At 42.8% G+C, this 24,170-nt stretch overlaps 4 protein-coding genes across 9 annotated transcripts; 2 read left to right on the forward strand and 2 right to left on the reverse strand.

The window, feature by feature from the left end:
• Positions 1 to 4,263: 4,263 nt before the first annotated feature.
• Positions 4,264 to 8,902, forward strand: LOC4325165 (uncharacterized). 6 transcript variants are annotated; one of them, XR_010738763.1, is made up of 8 exons: positions 4,264 to 4,518; positions 4,593 to 4,730; positions 5,157 to 5,412; positions 6,214 to 6,291; positions 6,866 to 6,946; positions 7,064 to 7,279; positions 7,522 to 7,626; positions 8,493 to 8,902. XR_010738763.1 is itself a non-coding variant. In XM_015796006.3 (8 exons), exons 1-8 carry the CDS (start codon positions 4,423 to 4,425, stop codon positions 7,533 to 7,535), a joined length of 846 nt encoding a protein of 281 aa, XP_015651492.1. In that variant the 5' UTR covers positions 4,264 to 4,422; the 3' UTR covers positions 7,536 to 7,757. The 6 variants fall into 6 exon arrangements, 4 of the variants coding, with proteins under 4 accessions (XP_015651492.1, XP_015651482.1, XP_015610610.1 ...); XM_015796006.3 differs by lacking the exon at positions 8,493 to 8,902 and having other exon boundaries at positions 4,264 to 4,444; positions 4,478 to 4,518; positions 7,522 to 7,757; XR_010738764.1 differs by lacking the exon at positions 7,064 to 7,279 and having other exon boundaries at positions 8,493 to 8,754.
• LOC4325167 (glutamate--tRNA ligase, cytoplasmic) lies at positions 7,376 to 11,844 on the reverse strand. The gene is made up of 7 exons (XM_015795971.3): positions 11,720 to 11,844; positions 10,899 to 11,070; positions 10,444 to 10,540; positions 10,195 to 10,348; positions 9,033 to 10,108; positions 8,475 to 8,939; positions 7,376 to 7,758 (listed from the first exon to the last, which is right to left on the reverse strand). Exons 2-7 carry the CDS (start codon positions 11,033 to 11,035, stop codon positions 7,540 to 7,542), a joined length of 2,148 nt encoding a protein of 715 aa, XP_015651457.1. The 5' UTR covers positions 11,036 to 11,070; positions 11,720 to 11,844; the 3' UTR covers positions 7,376 to 7,539.
• A 761-nt stretch (positions 11,845 to 12,605) lies between these two features.
• Positions 12,606 to 16,920, reverse strand: LOC4325168 (ATP-dependent Clp protease proteolytic subunit-related protein 4, chloroplastic). The gene is made up of 7 exons (XM_015795983.3): positions 16,575 to 16,920; positions 16,280 to 16,483; positions 15,839 to 15,894; positions 14,621 to 14,747; positions 14,302 to 14,379; positions 13,046 to 13,159; positions 12,606 to 12,962 (listed from the first exon to the last, which is right to left on the reverse strand). The coding sequence occupies exons 1-7, from the start codon at positions 16,818 to 16,820 to the stop codon at positions 12,891 to 12,893; spliced, it is 897 nt and encodes a 298-aa protein (XP_015651469.1). The 5' UTR covers positions 16,821 to 16,920; the 3' UTR covers positions 12,606 to 12,890.
• Positions 16,921 to 19,838: 2,918 nt separating this feature from the next.
• Positions 19,839 to 24,085, forward strand: LOC4325169 (NEDD8-activating enzyme E1 catalytic subunit). The gene is made up of 9 exons (XM_015755134.3): positions 19,839 to 20,035; positions 20,118 to 20,281; positions 20,912 to 21,114; positions 21,791 to 22,023; positions 22,106 to 22,168; positions 22,244 to 22,300; positions 22,780 to 22,901; positions 23,086 to 23,203; positions 23,665 to 24,085. Exons 1-9 carry the CDS (start codon positions 19,922 to 19,924, stop codon positions 23,944 to 23,946), a joined length of 1,356 nt encoding a protein of 451 aa, XP_015610620.1. The 5' UTR covers positions 19,839 to 19,921; the 3' UTR covers positions 23,947 to 24,085.
• Positions 24,086 to 24,170: the final 85 nt, after the last annotated feature.

A 24,170-nucleotide genomic window follows, 5' to 3' on the forward strand; every position in this document is an offset into this window, starting at 1 on the left:
GAGGGGTGATTCCATGGAAGTGTTGATCGGTAGGTGTCAACTCGCTTCGTGGGATTCCCATTGCGTCCAAAGTGCTAGCGAAGAGAAGATTGATGGAGCTGCCGCCATCGACGAGGACTCGCGCTACCTTGATATTCCGAATAGTGGGTTCGACCACGATCGGATATCGTCCTGGTATAACAGCAGCCTTGGGGTAGTCTTCATCTAAGAACTCGATCTTCTGTTCAGACCACTTCATTTTGGGTGCAGCCCCCTGCCATGTCGAACAAACCTCACGCTCCACTTTTTTGTATTCTCGCTTTGAAGAGTACGCTGTGGGACCTCCGAAGATGTGCGAGACATGAAGATCGGAATCTGGGTACGCGGAGTCTGAGTCCTGAGTGGTTGCCTCAGTTGCCTTCTCGACTACACGTACTCGCTTGCCTTTCTCCAATGCCAGCTGCCTTTCCAACGATTTTTTGAAGATGAGGCACTCCTCCAGAGAATGTCTGTCCGACTTGTGTATGGGGCACCATATTCTCTTTGTATCACTGCCTTGTGGGTCTGGGTGTTTGGGCGGGCGCTCGTATTCAGATGCAAGGACTTCTGCTTGAGCTTTCCTATTCCCACTCTTGTCGCTTTTCTTCTTGCTTGATTCGGGTGCGTCCTTGGCTGGCTTCTTCTCTCCTCCCACCTTTGGTTTGTCGTTTTTGCGTCTCAGCGCGTCGTCTGCATGGGCACATCGATCGACAACCTCGAACAACCTTCGAGTAGTAGTGATTCGCCTTGTTGCCAAATCCTGGGTAGTATAGCAATCTCTGACACCGGTTTTGAAAGCGCGGATCACAGAGGCATCAGTGATATTGGGGATCGTATTTCTGCACTCATTAAAGCGCCGGACATAGTCCCTCAAAGATTCACCCTGATTCTGTGTTAACGCGTGTAAATCGTTTTCGATCGCGTGGCGCTTGTAAGTTCCCTGGAAGTTCGCGATGAATTGTTGCCATAAATCTGCCCATGAAGAGATCGAGTAAGGTGGGAGGTGCATCAGCCATGAACGCGCAGAACCTTTCAACGTTGTTGGCAAATAGTGCGCTAATGCGTTGTCGTCTGCCCCAGCAGCGTATAGTACCGTGGAGTAGACCTGGAGGAATTTTTCAGGGTCAGTACTTCCATCGTACTTCTCTATTGCTTCGGGTCGGAATCTCTCGGGCCATCGGACATCACGTAGAGAACGGTTGAAAGCTCTACACCCAGCGCTGGGGGCAGTGGGTTGTCGGCGATCATGTGTCCTCCATGGACGTCTATCGGATGACGAAGACAAAGATTATGATGATGATGATGATGACGATGGCTCACTCGGCTCTGGCGTGCGATTCCGAGGGCGACGTTCAGGTTCTCAAGAATTCTGTCGCCGTCCACCATTGTTGTCCTGGCGCCGGTCACCATTATCATCACCTTAATGCTGACGCCCCCGACCGTCATCGTCTGGTGTCCGCTGCTTGCGGTTATCGCGATCGCGGCGGTTGTGACGATCACGGTGATGTTGGTCCTCGTTCGAGCGGCCTCCTCGCTCCTCGTTCTCGTGACGTCGTGAAGAAACACGATGTCGGGAACGATTCTCGTTGTCTCGCGCGCGTCGTGCTTCTCGGCGGCCATTCAGATGGTCGCGGAGATCGCCGGTGCCGCGAGGTGGAGGGGTAGCTCGTGCGGGCGACGTCCGCTGCTCCGGTGGTTCACTGTCGGCACCGCCAGCTGTCGGTCGTTCCGGTTGTGCTCTGGTAGCAGCTTTCTCGAACGCGTTACTGAGATTGGCTACAGATTCCCATAGTCGTTCCGTCCATCGTGCGAGATCATCATTAAGCACAGGTCATAGGGAGCTTCTCTCAGTATTGCGTTGACGGTGCCGAGATGTTGGGCTGGCGTGGCCGTCTGATTCTCCGCCTCTGCGTTAGCCTGTGCAGACGTGCTAGTCCCACCAATGGCAAACATGTCACGTGGTGTACTGGAAGATGACGAGCCATAGTCTTCGAGCAAGTGTAGGACTGATGGTTCACGGGGATTGATGTCGATTACTCCAATGAATCGATCTGAGGTTATCGTCGCTCCTTGTTCCTTGTTTGTATCCTCGAGAGAGGTTCCTGACTGCTGGACCTTAGGAGGTGTCGTCTTCATGGCGCGGAAAAAGACCTTGCAGCTTGAGAAGTCGTGATTCTTCGTCTTGTGAATAGGACAATAGACATCACGAGTTGGAGAAGTACGCTGGATTCCACGCTCTTTGCAAGCACGGATTTCAGCTTGTACATTGAGAAAAACCCAGCAAGCTTGCAAGTTGTGCTTCCTGGACTTGTGGATATGACACCAGGACTTGGTGACCTCGGAAGTTGTCCTCCTCGGCTCGCAGTCCTTGTCAAAAGGACAAGGCTCGGCCGCACTAGGAATCTTCTCGAGCTCGTATGACGTCGATGTTCCGTTCTCCGCCACGGTGGGAGGATCCTTCGACATGGGACCGTCCGGGTTTATAACCACGGCGTTCTCGTTTCCGGTTATTGATGGACTAGCCGAGATTGGCACCGTGGTGTAAACCAGGAAGACGATTTCGCCGACTTGAGTCCACACCAGCATTGTTGAAGCAGGGATTCCTTGGATGGGGCCGGTGTCGACTCTGTTGTCGACGAAGCTCGATGTCATAGTAGTAGAACCTTGAGCACCAAGTGCTCCTACCTGGCGTGCCACTGTCGACGGTGGGTACCCGTAGACCGGATATAGAGGGTATTGGGTACGCTGGTACGAGGATCTACGTAGTATGACATCAAGGAAATAAGAGACAAAGATTATACTGGTTCAGGCCCCTTAACAGGTAATAGCCCTAATCAAGTTGATATGGGATTATATGGAAATAACCACATATTACAAAGGGAATAATAGAACTCGGTGGTACCGACGATATCGTAGTCGAGTTGATTCGACTAGATCACCCGGCGACTTGGCTCCTGTAGTCTTCAGCTTCGTAGGCTGTGGTCGTTGTGTAGGTTATGAGATTCGATCCCTTAGGTCCCTCGGGTGTCCCTTTTATATCGCAGGTCAGGCGGTCTCCAAGTAGGACTTGGAGACATCGGACCCTACACGATATAATAACGACACAGTCTTATACGGGTAGGAATCTTTCCATTGGCGGACTTCGTGATGGATTTCCTTAGCGTGTTCAGAGAACGTCCGTATATGCACCGCTATACCGTATTTCCATATAGCATACATCAAAGGGTAGAGGGTATACCTTATCCGTAACCCTAACAATTTTGTCCACATAGCTCCTCTAAATACTCCCTCCTTCCCTAAATGTTTGACGCCGTTGACTTTTTTAAACATGTTTGACCGTTCGTCTTATTCAAAAACTTTTGTGAAATGTGTAAAACTATATGTAGACGTAAAAGTATACTTAATAATAAATCAAATGATAGGAAAAGAATTAATAATTACTTCAATTTTTTGAATAAGATGAACGGTCAAATATTTTTTAAAAAATCAACGGCGTCAAATATTTTGGGATGGAGGGAGTATTTGTTTTGTCTTGAAATTATCCTTGGACCCTCTTAATATGCCATATGGCTATTTCTAGTCAATATTTCTATTAAAAAAATATCTTTTTTGCCCTTAATTTGTATACAACTATATACTAGAAAAGAGAAAGTCAACATGAATAAACAACATTACAACATTACATATGTACTTCCCATTGTTTCAACATGTGCACATGAAACTTAAGCAATTGCTATCGTATACACTTGCTGGTACATAATTTATTTTGGTTTTACATAATATACTATGTATTATCTATAAAAAATTCAAGCATGCAATTTTTCTCTTATATATGTGAATGATAAGGGGTATAAGTGTCATTTATGAAGAGAGTTGTTGGTTCAAGGATAAGTTTGAAATAAAATAAAAACTTGAAGGACTAATATGGATAGATTGAAACATCAAGGACTAAACTGAGCCTTAGGTGAAACTTGGAGGATCACTTTAGCTATTCACCCTTTAAAAAACTTAAATCAACATGGAGAAGAACAATGGCACAACACAGGAAATCTGAAGTAGTACCATTTTCCTTCAAATTCAAACATATTTAGAATTTCGGGGAAATCATCGCGTTTGAATTTGGGTGGTGGAACGATCGAGCGAACATGTGGGCCGTGGGCTCTACCATCAGGGCCCATCACCAATGGCGAAAGCCCAGCCCACTCGGCTAAACCCCAACACGCACACTTCGCTTCCTTCTCCCCCATTCCCCTTCCTCATCTCCGCCTCGCCTCCACCGGCCGTGATCTCGCCGCCGGCGCCGCCCCGCCGCCCCTGAGGCCTACTAGTAGCGACCTACAAGTACCCTGTTTTGTACCATCCTAGGAGCGAATCCTCCCCCTGCGGCAGCGGTAGCAGATCGCGATGGCCGCCTCGGCGCCTCCTCCGGCCGAGCCGCCGCCGCCGCCGGCGGCGGCGGCGGCGGCGGCGACGAATCCACCGGCTTCGACCGCGCCCACGGTCTGTATCGATCCCTCGTGCGTATTCGTCTGGCGCCCGAGTTCTGACGTGGTTGGGTGTGGGCGATGATGCAGGAGGACGGGGAGGTGGAGGAGGGTGCCACGCCACCGAGAACTTCTGCGTTGGGGACGGCGAACTGGGGTACCGCCACCCTCGTCGGCGTCTTCGCCGGGCTGCTCTACGGCGGGAGCAAGGAGGCCAGCGCCTCTGTCGTAAGTTGCTACTCTACTCTATCCGCCTCCTGCTTTCTATCATTGGCTCTGTATGATAAATTGCGTGAAATTAAAAACAATTTGAACAAATGAATGGCCACCAGATGGAAGATATGTGGTTGCATCGACTGATAACTATTTTATTGGTCTTTTGATCACAGCTCACAGATCATTTAGACCTGAAATTGTAGAGCTAGAGCAGAATTGAGAAATTTCCTTTTTATCGAAACAAGCTACCAATCTATATAACCAAGTGGGTACTAACCATTAAGGTCTCCTTTAGAACTGGGATTCTAGAATTTTGATTAAGATAATTAACCATGTCCCTATTTTGAGGTGAACATTTATATCCTTTTTTCCTGAACTCCTTACACCAAATAAAATGAAATGTCTTCAGTTACAACATTATTGTGCTGTATTTTACAGAGCAAAGACGCTGAAGTGATGTTGAAGATGGGGAGCACCACAGACAAGCGTGAGCAGTATAGATTGATGAGAGATGCAATGGAGAAAAGATTCATCCGGGTTGCCAAAGGATCGCTAGTTGGTGGTGTTCGCCTTGGGATGTTTACTGCAACTTTCTTTGGCATACAGAACCTTCTTATTGAGAAACGTGGGGTGCATGATGTATTTAATATAGCTGGAGCTGGCTCGGCTACTGCAGCTGCATTTGGACTTATATGTATGTATCTCTTCATGTCCAGTTTATACTTTTGTTTAGATGGTGGAAATTTTGGTCACCTCAAATAATTTGAAGTGAGCTTATGAAATATGTTTGTGATACTGTGAAGCCTGAATTGCATTCAAATATTCAATTACTGATTGTAATAGAATAAGAATAGCCCCAGTCATGTTTTGAAAGAAAAATGACATATTTTTGAAGAAAACGAGGTTATCATGTACCCGTAATATGTATGTAATTCAGTATAGACAATCTTGTGTCGTAAGTACTATTATTTTGGGGAAAGTCGTCTGTTGTAGTCATCTACCAGAGGTTCTGAAGGTTAGTAGGTTATATTACTTGTCTTCCTCTATAAGGTTTGCTTCCTTTATAGGCCTTCTACCGCTGTGAGCTTCTAGGTCCTAGCCATATGATACCTGAAAATCTGATTGGTGGAATAGACTTGCTAAGATATATAGCCCTACTTGGATTTTTCTGTCACCATGATGTGCTCGATTTTTTCCCCTGTACCTTGAAGGATGTAGATTAATGTAAGAAGCTCTTAAAATAGGTTCCTTGAATATCTAATAAATCCTGTTATCTTTGACTTTGGTTTTCAATCTGTGTGCTCAGAAATTATTACTACCTGTCAGGGTTAATTGTGATCTCATTGCCACATGATATGATGAGATAAATCATTGTTTTATGATATTGTTTGTATTTTAGTTCTGATTCTGCTGTGCAAATAGTTGGTTAACTTCATTAACTAAGGTAGCCCTCAGCATCCTTAGTTTATCTTAACTGATGATCGTTCATCTTCAGTGCCAGGTTCACCAATGTGGCGTGCAAGGAATGTATTGGTTGGATCAGCTCTTGGTGCTGGAGTCTGCTTTCCCCTTGGTATTACTCTACTTTCTATTCACCAATGAAAAATGGTCATTTTAGTTCACTCGAACATGCACATCACTTGATTGAATATGGTCCTGATAAGCTGAATAACTGATATTTAGTGTGTTCCCTGGTAGTACTAGATTGAATCATGTGAACTCAATCTATGCTTTAACAACTTTGAGAGTACATTTAATTGCAGGACTCTTGGACATAGTTGCATTTCATGTTGGGCAGGATGCATTTCCAAATTGGTAGTTCTTCAGCTTATATTGCCTACTGATGGATTACCATCGCTTAGCCCTGTTCATCTTCAGCGCAAGGGTGCTCGATCTTTCTATAAACTTATGAACAGTCTCAATGAGGTTTGATTGGGATTTGGGACTTGGGAATCATTTGCCAAGCCATTTGCATATAAGAAGTGCATTTAGCATTTGCATATAAGAGCTACTACTAGCACACTGTCATCAATTGCCAAGCCAACAACTTTATGCTTACACGATGACCGTGCTGTGCTGACACATTCTAGGATGCTGGTAGCTTGATTTTTTGTTCAATAAGTCAGCCTTAAGGAATTCTTTTACAGGTTGGATACAGTTGAAGCTGGCAGAGAAAGCCAATCTTGAGATGGCAAGTTCGAAACCAACAGATTTGGTGGAGGAACAAGGTAATCAAAGCGGCGTTGGTGCCGCTATAGAACGACTTGGGCGCAGCCTAAAGAAGTAAAAATTTGGACCATCGAAGGACCTTTTTTTTTTCTCATAATCTGTGTGCGTTCCTGAAGACCGCAGGAGGAACCTGTTTCATGGGCTGCACTACTTCAATTTTTTCTTCTTTCATGTGCCTCACGCTGTAGTGCTGTCAAACTTTGAAGCAGTAACAGCAAGGGCCACACGGAGCCTCCGTTGTGGGGGAAAAAAGAGCATTTTTGATAAAAATATCGTATTCGTTGGATGTGATGATGCTTGTGCCATTACAGTTTGTGCTGAATTTACCCTCGGTAATTCTTCAGTTCACGAATACTATTTTGTACGATGTATTCCTTCTCATATGATAGATCAGCCAATTCTCATGATAGAAATATGATAGAGCATAATTTAACCACAGAAATATGATCGATCAGCTAATTTTCATATAGTCAGAATAAAAGGAGCAACAAAATTATTTAAGTTTAAAATTCCAATCAACAAGTTTACAACACCAGTTTTATCAGGAACATGATTCTTGTATTTGCTGTTCCAGAAACCATCTTATAGGTTCCTACTTCGTTGCGGACTTTTGTCGTCCATCTGGAATAGCGAAAAGGACAATTGGTTTGGAAGACCGGATAAATGGAGCATCACACCTGTAATACCCTTTCCTTTCAAGCTGTATGATTTCTCCTTGTTTGAGATTCCGCATGTTTGCGTCTCCAAGAGCCGGAAACTCTTGGCAAGTGCATGGATTAAGATTGTCAAGGAAATTATCATCTTCTTCCAGCTGCAAAAATGCCACAGCAATATTTAAAATACTAGCAGATGATGCTACTCAATCATGGAAGGAAAACATCGATGGATTCATGGAAGCGAAAACTCAGAGACATCATCCAATATGTAAAGAAATTAATAAAGAAACTAAATCTCTTCTAGATCGTGCTCCAAGAACAAGTATATTGACCATTCCTTCACAAGCCTAGCTTTTCTGATACTGTGATACACTAGTATTGGGTTTCATACACTATCTATTGAAGAAGTCTAAGGTGAACATAGTCAAACTTAACAGACTAAGGGCCTCCTCTGGGATTTTGAAACATAGGAAAGTCTCAAAACTATCGTTTGATTAGCATACAGGAAAAACGCAAGAAACTTAGACACATGAAGAGAAAAACATGAGGTGAAACCTCATGCTTATTTTCCTTCAAAATTACTCTAGGAAGGTCCATTTCATAGGAATTTCAAAGGAATTGATAGGAAACAATCCTTTGTTTCAAAAGGACTAGATAGGATTATTTTCCATATGATAAAATCCTCTAAAATTCCTATGGTTTTTCCTTTGATTCAAAGAGGGCCTAATTAGGTATTAATACTACAAAATTATAGCAAAAGCAGTAGAGTACCAATTGTTCAGTACTATAAGAACTCTGTTTCTCATGTGGTATTGCATCTGTACGATACTAGCCTACTACTTAATAAAGGAACTTCAATTTAACGTGTTACCTTTTTCTTTTTGATTAGGTAGTCAAACTCTACCAACGAGAGAGATACAAGATCTTCAATATCTGGCAGCCACGTTAGCTTTAACTTTGTCATCTTAACTGACCCCTCAAGATGGAGTTCCCCAAGCAGTTCAGTTATAATTCCATTCTGTGTCTTGATTTCTTTGATGATAGCATTTCCCCAGTCCATCAGAGTAACTTCCTCACCGATGCTAATAACTGATGCATCAGCACTCTCCAACCAAATTTTGTTTGTGAAGGTTGTAGCCTTCTTTCCAGCACCTTCGTATTTCTTGTGCCTGGGTAAGACTCGGATGAATGGTTCCTCTGGACCATTAGTAAGAGTGAAAAGCACACGCTGGTCTTTCAGAACGGCAGTATGCCTTCCACACACTGGATCAATTATCTTCTTGTTGATTGTCCAGAGTTTATCCCACTCCATAAGATTTAGATTTTTAGAGGCACCCTTGAGAAATAAAAGGTCAAAGAACAAATGAATTACGAAGACACCATTAAATATAGCTATGAAATCACAAACGGTAACTCATTAGAACATTACCTGCTCAAGTATAAATTGTACCAAAGCTTCAACCTTCAAGCCACGACGTACTATGCCTTGTACAGTGGGGAAGCGTGGATCAGTCCAGTCCTCCACCTTTTTGTTTTGTACAAACCAGAGAAGCTTGCGTTTGCTAAGAACCGTGTAAACCATATTCAACCTGCTGAACTCATAGATTTCTACCCTCCTTAACCCCATTTCTTGAAGGATACGATAGTACTGTGCATTCCGATCATGGTATTCACTTGAGCGGAGAGCATGAGTCACTCCTTCCAATGCGTCGACAAATGGACAAGCAAAGTCATAAGTTGGATAGACCTTGTATTTTGAGCCAATACGATGATGGGGATCAGTGTTGCAACGGTAGTATACAGGATCTCGAAGTGATTTGTTAGGGTCCTGCATGTCAAGTTTACCCCGTACACAACACTGCATACCCCTTTCAGTTCCATTGATCATCTCTTTCCACAATGACAAATTATCCTGAACAGTATTATTTCTACATTTAGATTCCACACCATCCATTCTCTCACTCCTCATTTGCTCCTTTGGTGTATCATCAACATAAGCCTTCCCTTGCTTAATCAAATTTTCAGCCATTTCCATTAACTGCGGAAAATAATCTGATGTGTAAGTAACTATATCATATTTTATTCCCAGTGTTTCTACATCCTTCAGGACGTTCTCAACAAATTCATTGCTTTCTTTCGAAGGGTTTGTGTCATCAAATCGAACTATCAGGCGCCCTTTATATCTCTCAGCAAAGTACTTGTTCAAAAGTCCAGCCTTTGCATGACCAATGTGAAGATACCCACTAGGCTCGGGGGCAAAGCGAACGCAGACCTCCCCAACTTTTGCACCTGGGAGATCTACTTCAGGGATTGAGATATTCTGCTTTGAATCAGGTAATTTCTCTTTCAGGCTTGGTGCAGGAGACTTTCCTATCCCCCTTTTTCCAACATAAGCAGAGACAACTTCATCTAGTGTGTCTGAATAGTCTGCTATGCTGTTGAACCAGCGAACAAGGTTTTGATATTTCTTGGACCTCCTTAGACTTTCCCATCGTTGGCCTGTCCCTAAATAAAGGGGTGCCACTCCAAAGTAAGTAATATAAACATATAGAATGATAAAATATAGATTATAAAAGAAACCAGACAATTACCTGCAAGATTTGACCATACTACAATGTCAGCAATTGACAAGCCATAACTAACCAAAAAGGTTCGTGATGCTAGGTATCCATCTAGAAATGAGCAAGCAGCTTCAAATTCAGATCCTGAAAGAATGACTGGGGCGTAGTCGAGCCATTGATCAACCTAAACATGCATAATAACAGGAACTATGAATACTCAGACAATCAATAAATTCACTGAGTAGCACCAGCGATAGCAAATAGTCAACCAGAACATACATATGCTGCCTGAATAGCATCCTGACCATAGAAACTGGTAACAGATGCAACACGAGCAATGTAACGAAGAATTGTGTTAACACCGTGGATAAAATCCCTGCACAGAATCATGAAAGGTTCAGATGTTCAGTGAGAATTTTTAAACTCTAAAGGGGAAATACTGAGAAGGATAAATACTAATGGAAAAGAGGAGCAATAATTTGGCCACCAAAAATATTGTTTTGATGTTCCATGAAGACTAGAATGACATAAAGAAAAAAATAATGCTGAAGGTTGCTTTGTCAAACCCTACTATGGAATAGAATATTATGCACCGAACTTGCCATTCCAAGCACGATTCAAGATGCAGGCATGATGATGGAGCAAATTATCATAGTATAAGCCTTAAAAGAAAGGGAAAAAAAAGTAGTGGTTCGTCTCAGAGAGAAGCTACAGACTGATCAGTATCCACTTACCCAGAACCAAGGTGAAGTGTGGGTGCTGAACCCGAGGCGAGCTTCGGATCGAGGGTGAGGGAAACACCTGCGACCTTAGCAGCACAGAGGATGGCAAGTGGTGGACTATCCTGGGGGAATGCTAGTTTCGGCTCCATTCAGCTCCTTGCAAGTCCTCTCAAAGAGAGGGAACCTACAAATTAAAATGTTGTAAGCTGTACAATTTACATCAGCTAAATAAACCAGTATGCACTTACTCATCGAGTCCTTATACGAGCAATTTTAGCAAAGATATAAAATTCCAGCCTTCTAACTCAAAAATCAAAATAAATAAACATCCTTTCAAAATTACGTCATTTTCAACAAACTGAACATCTGATAAGAATGCAGTCAGCTGGGGGTTATGACAGCAACCTCTAAAGATTGGGGTTATGATAGCAACCTCAAAAGAGTACCACATGAGCAGTAGAATTTACATGTTCCCTAAAACCAAAAATAAAATTCCAGGATACTACCCAAACAAGTCGATTACTCAAAACTTGATTTGAAGCATCAGACGGTGAGCAAAACGAACTGGCCAACAGAATGCTCACTGCCCCCAAAAGCCTCGATGGAATTGGAAGGAAGCTACTACTAACTAGCAGCACGTAATCCCCGAGGGCCGCAGCACCTCATCGCATCGCATCGGGTCCGGGTCCCCTATACCCCGCGCCGCCGGCCAAAATCGCGCGAAGGCCGAAACCTCGCTTAACTAGGGGGGGCGCCCCGCAGCTTGTAAGTCGGTTGTTCCCACGGTAAAGAAGGGTCAAGGGCTCAAGGCTGAGATCAACAAAGCGACTCACAGTGGATGCCGGCGCGGCGGGCGAGGGCGACGGGGCGGGCGCGCCGCCGGCGAGGGGGAGGCAGGCAGGCGGGTCTCTCGGCCTCTCGGGGGAGGGGGAGGGAAGAGCAGAGCGCGGCTTCTAGCGAAGGAAGAGAAGGGAAGGCCCAACCAAGGGAGGGGTTAATATAAACTTGGCCGCTGCCGTGCGAATCGCAAAAGATGGTCTAATTCTGCGAGCCAGTGGTAGATCAAATGGTTTCCAACATTTTCCGTTCCAAGGGAACCTGGCATCTCCTGTTTTCCCCGCTTTTTTTCCGTCATCAATTTCCTTTTTCTCCGATTATATTCTTTCCGAACCATATATGTATACTGAAAACCTAAAAATACTATAAAAACTACTATTAGATTAAAAAAATGAACTTATCCTGAGCAAAATTTTATTACTTAGTAAAAGTTTCTCTCAGTGAAATGAACAAATATTAGATGTCCTTTTTTTTTATCAAATGTTAGTTTTTCAGGTTTTCACTATATTTATGATTTACACTGCATATTTGCATTTTTTTTAAAAAAAAACATTAGTAAAGCAGATGCGCGTACACCAACATACACTCACACCTATTTCAGACGAGCACAACATTTCCCTAATTACGTAAAGACACGCACTTTCTCAAAAGAAAATAAACATAAAGTACAGACACGCACAAACACAACTGAAATAGAATTAAATTCATGAATCTAGTAAAATTCCTACCGAAAACATATCCACTAGTGCGGCACAAAATTTCTAAACCCTGATAGATGAAGTCAGTGTTGCGCGATTTTTTAGACCAGATACAAAATATTGGCACTCAACAGGCCAAAATCAGCTCTTACAGTCACTGGCGCTCACAATTCAAGCAATACCATTGCAAACAACCAGAGCAACCATTTGAATCGCCATTCAGAAAACTAAACAAAAAATAGAAGTTTCGCACCAAGCCACCGTACAAGTTATCAGGCACCAGATTGGAAAAAGCCCATATCAAAAAAAAAAAAAAGTATCAGCGTGTACTGCATATTTGCATTGCCAATCCAGCTCGATGTTCTACAACCAGGCCAGCTAATGAATGGCAGCTACTCCATGGCACTACAAAGCATGTCGTGTGTCTGACCTATTACCAACTTACAGGGAGATTGTATCTAGCGTAATACTATATCAAATTTGATCTTTTGAGCTCCGATACGACACCACCGTCTTCTTGGCTTTTCTCATTGTACAGCACCTGTGTGTGGAAGAACACCGTCAAATTAGGCTCGGCATTTCAGGTTTTTTTTTTTTTTTTTGCGATCATTCTAGAAATTTTACCTTGTCAATGATCCCATAATCCACAGCTTCACTTGGACTGAAATATTTGGGCCGTTTGATGTCCTGAGCAATCTCTTCTACTGATTTACCGATATGCCTTGACAGCAGCTTAATCTGACATAAAAGTGAATTCATACAGTACATTATAGGTTGAATTGTAAACAGCCTACTGAAATAGACTGCCTGCCCCTTCAGTTCATGGGTAGCTAGTGCAAAATATGAATGTAGCATGGCTGAAAATAACGCAAGGGAAACCTAGTTCGTATCAAATCTAATGCAATGCAACTAAATTTTCACCAACATCAGTTCCAAGTTCCAACAAGAAGTTTGTATCCCTATAAGATCTTGGCTTCAGATAAATTGTGTGTAGCCATTCTTAAGGTGGGTTGCTGCAAATAACTAAAATAAGTATATTGTCTTTTATCATTTCCAAGGCACGCAAATGCTGCCCCAAAATATAACAAAGAGCTTCACTTTCAAATCACTGTATCCACCTAATTTTCAGGACATCGGGATCCTGGCAGTGATTATATGAAGACAGAAACTATTGTTCAGTTGCCATTCACTCCCTAAGACAGGAGGCCAAATTTTCTATTGCTCACTTCTGGTAAGATTATAAATGTGCCTAGGTAGTATTGTTAATATGGATAACAGATAATCTATACTTCCTCTTAAAAGACTGCATTGGTGGTGGTGACAGCGAAACTGCCACCTCACTTCTTCCCGCTGCAGTTCTCATAAATTACCGTCCTGATACTTTTTTAGAATTACAGAACCAAAATAAATAGGTTGCAAGTACTTGGCATATATATGATCAAGGTCAGCATTCCCTTATCCTACCAAAATATAAGGGATTTGGCCCGTGAGTTACATGAGCAAAATCCCTTATATTTTTGGGACAGAGGTAGTAACAAACAAGCGGATAACATATTTCATGCAAAAACATATTTTATTTATTTTAGGAATTATTATGACATATTTTCTTTTATGCCTAGGTGTAGCACAGCACATGCATTTAGCTATTCAATGTATAATTTTGTTTACCTGATAATTCAGGTAAGTTAAGAACTCTAACGTTCTTGTCTTGCGGCAATGTTCGATTGAAAAGCACCAGTTATGAACTAGCGAAATTGTTATGACTGATAAGACATGAACATGTTAAATATTGATTTAGTTTGAAATTAAGCTGAAATTATCAGTTCTTTCTTCCAGAATGGATAGGAAAAAATAGGATAGGCTATCCTTGGAAAAAATACCATTTCTATTTTCACATTTCGGATTTCTTTTCTTGCTATGTCAACATCTGTCGCCTGTCCTTGAAAGCGACCAATTGGCTGCACATTAAAGGTCAGAAGAATAAGATCATTATCCTCGTATTTCTTGGAAGCAAAGACTACTGATACTGTACAGAATTGCATGTTCACAAAATAAGTATATCCAAGTGTGCACCACAATCGAAGAGCAAGAATGTGACACATTCTGCTACAGTGTCTTATTAGTGGTGTGTGATAGACATAGACTTGTCCAAGGTAGAAACTAAACTGCTCTCTATTAATTGATGGAAAAGAAAATGACCTGCTTTATCATTATCGTCGACGATGGAAGCGCAGCACGGTTACCTTTAGCACCAGCAGCCAAGAGTAAAGCAGCTTCTCCCCATGCATTGCCAACACACAAGGTGAAAATTGGAACTTTGACATACCTGTATTTAGTGAAAACATGAGACAGAATTCCAGAAATTTTACTACAATCGCTAGGTTGCATGAGCATATTTCGTAAAACAACAAGTACAGACATTGAAGAATGAATTTTTGGATGACAATAACAGCATGTATTGGCAACGGCTATAACCACTACAATCTTCCAAAGACTAGTAACCCAAGTACAACTAGTAGAAGTTAAAAGGTGAATGGAAAGAACTAATGGAGAGTTGGAGACCATAAGCTAAACAGATTTTATTCTATTCTGCAACTAAATTATGTGTAGCACGAAAAAAAATTCCTGGTAAATGAAACCTTGAGTCTACTGCTTGTATAAATTTACAGTATTTGAAGCTGGTAGTAGGATATAATCACTATATGTCAACACAAATTGGGAATAAGGTATTATAGTAGTTGGTCAAGTATTGTAGTATTTGATCACCAGTATTTCAAATGGTAAATACAAAAGATGGCGGTCAGATGGAAATAGCTAACTGGTGGGCTGGTGGCTGTGGCTCATGTTGGGGAGAGATTACTGCGGTCTTGCGCTGAGCAGCAGGGAGCTGATTCCTCTATTCTGGGTCACATAGGGTGTGTTTGGTTGCTACACTGGTGGAGATTGGCCTGGCCTGCAGTGAGCCTGAGCAATACACAGCTGTATTTGGTTGTTTCCCTAAAGAGTTGTCTGACTCAGGCCACCAAAAATATAGCCTCTGGTACAGTGCACACTGTTACACTAGACATAGATCCACCCTTCTGATAACACGGATAGAACTAGAATTTTATGAGGGAGAATCATATGAGACATATTTATGTGTCTTTGAGTTCCATGTGAGGTATATCCTGTGTGTCTTTATATCTTGGATCGTGCTTTCCACCATATAGTGCAGTCCACTGAATTTCTCCATCTGGCTAAGGTTATAGACCAATTTGATTCGAACTTCCTATACAGTAAAAGAGCTGCTCATAAGGAACTACTAGTATGAAAGTTGACATTAGAGAACAGCATCAAGAAACAAGAGGAAAATCATTTGGAGAGGAAGCAGGAAGATCAATAGCTTTGAGAGAAAGTGGTGCATGTGTAGGAAATCACCTCATAGCATCATATATTGCAAAAGCTTCTGTCTCATAGCCCAATTTCTCGCCATTCTAAGTAAGAAGGGAGAGAAATATATCAGAAAATTTTATGCTGAAAACAGAACAACAATAATTCTGATTGAAGAAAACATTGTAGACTGTTAAGATGATGTGCTACTGGAAAAGGTGATAGGCATAAACCGGAATTGCATTTTCTAGCCCAATAAAAACTTTTGAGTTCCTGCCTCACTTGCTAATCACTTCAAAGATGTATAAACTGCACATTATCTGAATCATTTGGCAAAGTAAAAGAATCTGAACAGATCATTGAAAATTGTGGGGGGCAGAGACCTTCATGATCCACAAGCTACCCTAGATTGAGACGCGCGTGCCCGTTCACTAATCAACCAAGCCTAGTGGAAATCGTATAACCAAAATTGAATCAAATGCAGCAAACCTTGGTTGTGCCGGTGGAGTTGATGTAGAGGTAGATGGGCTTCTCGGCGTCGTCGTACTGGAGGTAGAGGAACTCGGCGAGCATGAGCTCCGTCACCGACGGCACGAGGCACATCCCGAGGTAGACGATCCTGTTCTTGTACAGGAACGAGGCCAGGTCCGGCGGCGGCTGCTGCCACGCGGTCCCCCTCAGGAACGGCACCACCTGCAACGCAACAAGCATCCCAACCAAATGAGACGCCATTTCAGTCCACGCAGCCAGGTAGTGTGTAGCAGGTGAAAGGCAAAGCCCGTACCATCGCGACGACGTCCCTGGCGCCGCCGCCGCCGCAGCCTCCTGGCGCCGCGGGGTCCGGGCGGGGCGGCGCCAAGAACCGCTGCTTGGTGGCCGCCACCGCCGCGGTGGTGGGGGCGGAAGCGGAGAGAGCGCGGGGGCGGGCGGCGAGGCGGAGGTGGGGGGAGGGCGAGGCGGGGAGGGTAGCGAACATGGCGCGGGCGTCGGGGGAGACGCGGGGAGGGGAGAAGGCGGCGGCCGCCTCCATGGCTGAGGCAGTCCGGGGGGCAGAGCGAGCGAGCGAGCGAAGCTGGGTGAGTGGATGCGGCCTCCGAGAGCGGATAAGCGGAGGCGGAACGAAGAGGCCTACGCCGTTGACGGCTAGGACGTGGGTTCATCTGGACCGTCCCTGTGCCAGTGTTGGTCAATCGTCACATGTCAGTTCTGTAAGAAAAAAAAATAATCCGATCCATATGCCACTAATTTTTTTCCGATCTTAAAATAAATTTGAACACATCCGTTATAATTTCACGGTTATGAGATATATGTTATTGCTTAGCCATTTTGTTTGCTTTTTTTATATATAATTGCATTTATTTTCTTTCTTCTTTCCCTTCTATTTCTCGATTTTTCCTGTTCATATTCTCCAGCACTGTATGTGGAAGGATAGCTCGGCACGATGGGCTAACACTTTGGAGCGGCGCAGCTAAGGGAAGTGCCAATGGAGGTTGGGGGCTAGCGAGGTGGAGCACCGGTAGAGGTGGGGCTCTATTTAGGTTGACTTTAGCACGACGAAATGGATGGGCTCTAGGGAGCTTGGGACTTACCGAGCATTGCCTCGGTGAGGCGTAGCAGCAATTCCGTTGATGAGCTCTATTGGGGCACTTGTCACCTAATGCTATGTTGTGTGCACCCTCATTTTCTATAAAAGGACGTCGCCATACACACTACACCCTCTCTTTAGCTAATTTATCCCAATAAGCTTTCAGACCTACTACTGATACTGCATTCTTCCATGGAAGAATACAATAGACAAACCATCTTAATTGGGAGTTAATCCACACGAAAGGTGATGTATACTCTGGTTATTGTATTTGATCAACTCCTTTTGCTCTACGCATGATCTATTTTCTTATTATATTTTTTTTGCTTTGTACACAATGTAATATTAAGGATAAGCAGTCAGAAACGGGAGAAGAACACATCGTTGAGAGAAATGATATGTTCGCTCAGACGGCAACAATAAACGCCACAAGACCAAGACATGCAAGACGGAGTGAAAATGAATATTTTTCATTAGTTGTCCATCGTACATGCTTTGCTACATCTAATCGATCCTAGAGGGAAGGAAGTGATGAAGGCAACCTGCTTTCTTTCTACTCCGTTTCCATCACCATCGGATGGGGTCAGAGCAAGGATAGATTCCCATCCGCGAACAACTCAACATCATGCAACAACCACCATAGCAGCCGATGGCAATAACAATGATGGCGTCTTTTGACATTGTTATGGAGTTATTTTAATGCCTAGATGGTCCTAAGTCAGAATCGCTGAGCATACGCGTGGCGTCTCCCCCCCATTCGAAGCTTGCATAAATCAAACAGGGCCGGCTCTACATTTTTTAGGGCCCTAGATCAACTCCATGACATGGGCCCTTAGGCATACGCTCTCTCTATATATACACATATGCACTTTGGATTTTTAAAGTATACTTTTAAAGCATTCATCCGCTAATCATGCTGAAAATAAATATTGATAATATCCTCTATATATGTTGCTAAAAATACAAAAAGAGCAGTAAAATAGAATTACTATGGTTACCTTAAATTATTGACTAAGGATTCTTGACTAAGGATCAAGCTCCAGGGACTTCATTAATAATACTTGACAAAAGAAAAGATGACATACATCCATTTGCATCTCTTAAAAAAAATACTCGTTCGGGTATTTCTTGATGCAAAATCATTAATACGGTATCGATATCAATATTGTCCAAGACATTCTTCTCAATGCATGCACATAGCCAAGCCATTTAATCTTTCTTGTAACATTGCAAACCTAAACGTACAGAGGAAACTGATCTTTAGTATTTACTAATGACTAATTAGTTACTTCAGTAGTTCAATTCAATGGACAATATGGTTGCAGCACGGCAGCACGATAGTACATATAAATTGAAACCCGCAGACACTCTGGAAGTTGAGGCAGATATTCATGTTGTGTCGGCCGGTCGATGGCGAACAGACAAAGCTGTGAAGGGCTGAATGCTGCAGGGATCGGCGGCGGCCCGGCGTGCGGCGGACTTGCGGAGGCGCCGTAGAGGGCGCTGGAGGCGGATTGGCGGAGACTGCCACCGGTAGAGGAGAGGAGACGAGAAAACAGAAGTTTGGAACTCGGACGGTCGCGTATAAGTGGCGCTTATGCGGGCAGCGATTCAATCAGAAACTTGTATACGTCCATATGGTATAACTAATACATACCAAGGTCTGGGCCTCTACTTTTCCTGGGCCCTAGGCCATCGCACTTCTTGCCGGAGCCCAGAGCCGGCTCTGAAATCAAATAAGCTATCATCATGTTCATCCCTACCGGACACATTTTGTTAGATTGAGTCTTTTCTTTCTTCTTCATCTATCACCAGAGGATGGTCTCTAAGTCAATGTGACGTGCAATCCTTCTCAGGTTGGTGTGCGTCAAGCAAGTCGTGCCGCTAGACGCCGTGGCGTTGCCTGGTCTCCAACTTAAAAAGGATACAAGGAGGATGTTGAAGGAAGATGTGGATATTTATATCCAATACAAGTAAAAATACATAGGTTTATGATATGTTTCAAATCATACGCGAATTATAATAGTGTTGATCCAAATAAACAAATTATAATAGCAAATTTTAAAAAGTTAAATTAACTCTATCATATGCTATACTTTGACTATTAATTGTAAAAAAAATAAAAAAAAGATTAATAATGTAAAATTGATGTTACTAGATTTATTATTAAACAAACTATCATAATATATAATTTTTTTTATTTAAAACATTTTACTTTTATAAATATCGTTGATCAAAATAGTATCTCAGACTCCGTGTTAAAAATCTAAAAATGCGCTCTATTGCCCCAAAGGCGCAACTGAGTCCCTTGTACGCGTGATAAGATGCCAACTCGATCAGCCTGGAAAGTGGAAACCTCGGTTGCTGCCGTCCGATCGGACGCACCACGCATCCTAGCCGTCCACGCCAAAGCCCCTGGGTTTTCTTTTCTCCCTTCCTCTCCTCCCCCTCCTCTTCTCCTCCGCCGCATCAGCAATCTCTCTTTCTACTAGGGTCTCTTCTACCAGCGATTCTTCCCCTCCCACCGTCCAAGCAGGGCCGGCGAGATGTCCTCCCCCGACGAGGACCCGCCGACGGAGCCCGAGCGGTGGAGGGATCTGGACATGCTCCTCTCCCGCCCCGGCAACCTCGTCCACGCCGACTTCAACCCCAGCCCCGGGGTCAGCCACCTCTCTCTCTTTGTCTGTGTGTGTTTCTTGCGTTTGTCCTGAGATGAAGATCGTTGTGCCCTGTGCGTCGCAGCTGCGGGACTCGCTGGGGAGCCTCGTGGAGGTGCTGGTGGTGGGCGCGGGCGGGCTGGGGTGCGAGCTCCTCAAGGACCTGGCGCTCTCCGGATTCAAGAACATCCACGTCATCGACATGGACACCATCGACGTCTCCAACCTCAACCGCCAGTTCCTCTTCAGGTTTTTTTTACTCTCCTTCCTTCCACACGCCCACCTAATTGTGCCCCCCCTCCCCCCCACTGTTGTGCGATGCCATCAGATTGTTGCGCCGTGAGGGAAAAACATAGGGATAGATTGTCAGGTTTCGATGCCGTGTTCAAATGCCAAGAGCCGGGCACCTATGAGCGTCGACTGAAAAGATTCATTTACATTCACTGGGAGTGCATAATATCCACGGAGAATGGGCGAATAGGATTAAGAGTGTTATGCCTATTTGTTCAGTTGAATGCAATTGAGGTGGTTTTCCCTTTGTTAATTCAGTTGCTTACCAGCTCTGAGTTCACGGAGTAGAATAAGCCTTAGATAAAGTTAAGTTAAGCGATGGTGACAACCCGCACGCATATTTCCTAATAAAAGGGACGGTAATGGTAGATAACTACAGAAAGCCTATTTCGAGTTTTCAAAGCCAATACCTGAATGGAAAGCAAAAAAAAAAAGTCCCATGTTTTGGCTTCTCTCATAGCCAAGTTCAAGTTTCAGTGTGGTGCAGCATTCACGTTTGTTTGTCTGTTTTGACGTTTCATGTTTGTATTTGTGTTTTTTATTATTATCTTATTCATCTCGATAAGTGCTACATGTACTCTCTTACAGGGTTCAAGATGTTGGGAAGTCCAAGGCTGAAGTTGCTGCAAAGAGGGTTATGGAGCGAGTTAGTGGAGTGAACATTGTTCCACATTTCTGTAGGATTGAAGATAAAGAGATAGAGTTCTACAGTCAATTCTCGATAATTGTTCTTGGTCTAGATTCAATTGAAGCTCGAAGCTATATCAATTCCGTGGCGTGTGGTTTCTTAGGTACATATTTCCTTAGCCGTTCTTTCTTTATCTTTTCTCCTGCATGGGAATTGGAAACAGACATTTAATCTAGCATACGTCTTGAGTTCTACAACATCTTCATCTCTCCTCTTTCAGTATAAAACTTTTGACATTAAATTATAAAGTGATGTGATAACCTACACACATGCCACAGATAGCTTCAGGATTAAAACCGATGAAAAACCATTCGTGACGAATTGGAGTAACCTTGTAAATATGATACTGTGCAGACAAAAGTCATGGTTATATAAATCCAAATTAGTGCGCAGATAATTTTTACTCATCATTGTCTATGAAGTTTGCTTATATTTCTGATTCTCAATTGTCCATAGCTTACTACTCCCTTCGGTCTCAAATACATTTCGTTTTGGACATGCATGTAGTAAAGTTTTTAGAACTTTGGGTATCAATATTGTCTCAAGTATTTAGATTGAACATATGAAAATCATACATGTAGATTTGTATCAAAAAATATTTTCACAATAGTATACTTTAAGAGATTAATGGGTTTTCCAAAATAAATTAGTGATCTGAATTGCATCTAGGAGACAATGGTGATGCCCAAACAGAGGTATATTGTTATTCACTATGTACTGTACCAAACTCAGTATATTCAGTGCAGTGCTATAGTGCTAATATGTAATTGCAATTGCAGAGTATGACTCAGATGACAAGCCAATCCCTGAGACGCTTAAACCTATGGTCGATGGTGGGACTGAAGGTTTCAAAGGTCATGCTAGAGTCATCATACCTGGGACAACACCTTGTTTTGAATGCAACATATGGCTTTTCCCTCCCCAGGTCAAATTTCCCTTATGTACACTTGCTGAGACTCCGAGAACTGCAGCTCATTGCATTGAATATGCTCATTTGATCAAATGGAATGAGGTACTGTTCTAGTTTCTGTATAATTGCTCTTTGAACTCCTCCCCCCCCCCCCCCCCCCCAATAATTAAAGTCACTCTTGTAGGTTCATCCTGGGAAACCTTTTGATGCTGATGATGCAGAACATATGCAGTGGATTTACTCAGAGGTTTGCTTTACTTCATGACATGGAATTTATTTTATCTCTGGTTTCTCTCTAATCTTTTTCCTCATTGTAATACAGGCTTTAAAGAGAGCAGAACTTTTTGGTATTTCTGGAGTTACATATTCGTTTACCCAGGTGTCTCTCTAATCTTGTGCCTTCTCTGCTAGTGATTTAATGCGAATCTTGTACTCTGGTAATAATGCATGAGTCCTATAATCACACCAACTTCAACCTTTTTTTTGGGAAATTCTTTAAGATTGACTGAGATGATAAACGATCCAACATTGGTTAAAGAAAATGTTAGACTCAACAGTATGTGAATAGCATTCTCTCTGCACAACAAGTTGACTCTCATGGTGATTCGATCTTACTACAAATAAATAAAAGCATGTTCAATATTTGGTCCTTGTGCTAAATGGGGTATTAATTTTGGTTGTGGTCCATTTTGTCAGTTTTCATCGAAATTTATGCCAGCCATTTCTGCTTCTTGATTTGAGTGGATGACTAAGATCATCTTACCATTAGTTGATATGCCGTGTAATTATTGGAAAGTCATGGTTGTTAATTTGATGGGATGTGACATATGTACCACTGTGTATTTTCATGAATTACAGGGTGTTGTCAAGAATATCATCCCAGCCATTGCTTCAACAAATGCAATTGTTTCTGCTGCATGTGCGTTGGAAGCTCTTAAGCTTATCTCTGGGTGCAGCAAAACTGTGTCGAATTATCTCACGTGAGTTCACTACTTTTCTGAGTCTTATTTTAAATTTTGGTTTCGACTTGGAATATTTATTTATCCCCAAGATTGTTTAACTATAATTAACAAGCACATCTGAAGCGATTGATTTCTTGACCAGGTTAGAAACACTTAACATGGTTCTGTTTGAAGTGCATTATTTTTCTTTGACTATCTGCAGGTATAACGGCCTTGATGGAACACACATTAATGTAAGCGAATTTGCAAGAGAGAAAGACTGCCTTGTATGTGGACCTGGTACCCTTATTGAACTTGGGACATCGACTACCCTCTCAGAGGTCAGTAATACACTCAATACCTTGTAACTATGTTGAGAATTTCTGATGTCATGAACACGTTTCCTTGCTAGACTCACTTTGCTAGCTTAGCCACATAATCACACTAGTATGTGACGTACTTCAGCTGTTAATGGCAGTCTGAACCTCTGAGGTAGAGCTGTTATAGTAATCATTATCTAGCTCACCTGTGACCTGTCTACATATGCATTAATACAGCCATCATATGGCAATCACTTATATGGAGACTCCAAACCATTGTCATCTAAAGTTGTTGTTTACAAAGTTTAAACAGCATGCTATGCTTGCATTCACATCGTGCTTTTCTAAACTGTTGAATTCCTTTTCCTGTTTTGGACAAGCAAAGACAAACATTTTTTTTTGCCCATATTCTGCATACCTGTTACATTTCGTGTATAATCCTAAGTATCTTGTAGATTTCTAACACTTCCCCTGATAAACAGTTCATCAAGATGCTTGAAGAGCACCCCAAGCTGCTAATGTCGAGGGCTAGCGTAACACACGAAGGCGATAACCTCTACATGCAGGCACCTGAAGTCCTAGAGCAGATGACGCGACCAAACCTGGGTGTCCCAATGTTTGAGCTACTCAAAGGAGCTGCACGCACGACTGTGCATGTAACTGGAATGGCAGAAAACAACGGGAAGAAAGTATCCTCTCTGAGGAAGCTGCGTGTTACTTTCAAGGGCGTCGAGGAATCTTCGAAAATGGATGAGAGTTCTTGATACTAGTTTATAGCTATGGCTTTCAAGAACTGAGAATTAACCAATTGTACCGGGGGGACCGAAGTGCTTAGAGATAAAATGCACACCACATTCAAAACTGTTTATTTGTTTAAATGAAATTGGCTAAAAAAAGAGAAAATGACATGTATACATTCTCACAAGCAATTCACAAGTCCGGACGCGACTCCCAGTTGGGTGCCCGGGAGGGGGTCAAATCGGTGCTG

This window comes from Oryza sativa, chromosome 1 (genome assembly GCF_034140825.1).
Source record: "Oryza sativa Japonica Group chromosome 1, ASM3414082v1".
Lineage (NCBI taxonomy): Eukaryota > Viridiplantae > Streptophyta > Magnoliopsida > Poales > Poaceae > Oryza > Oryza sativa.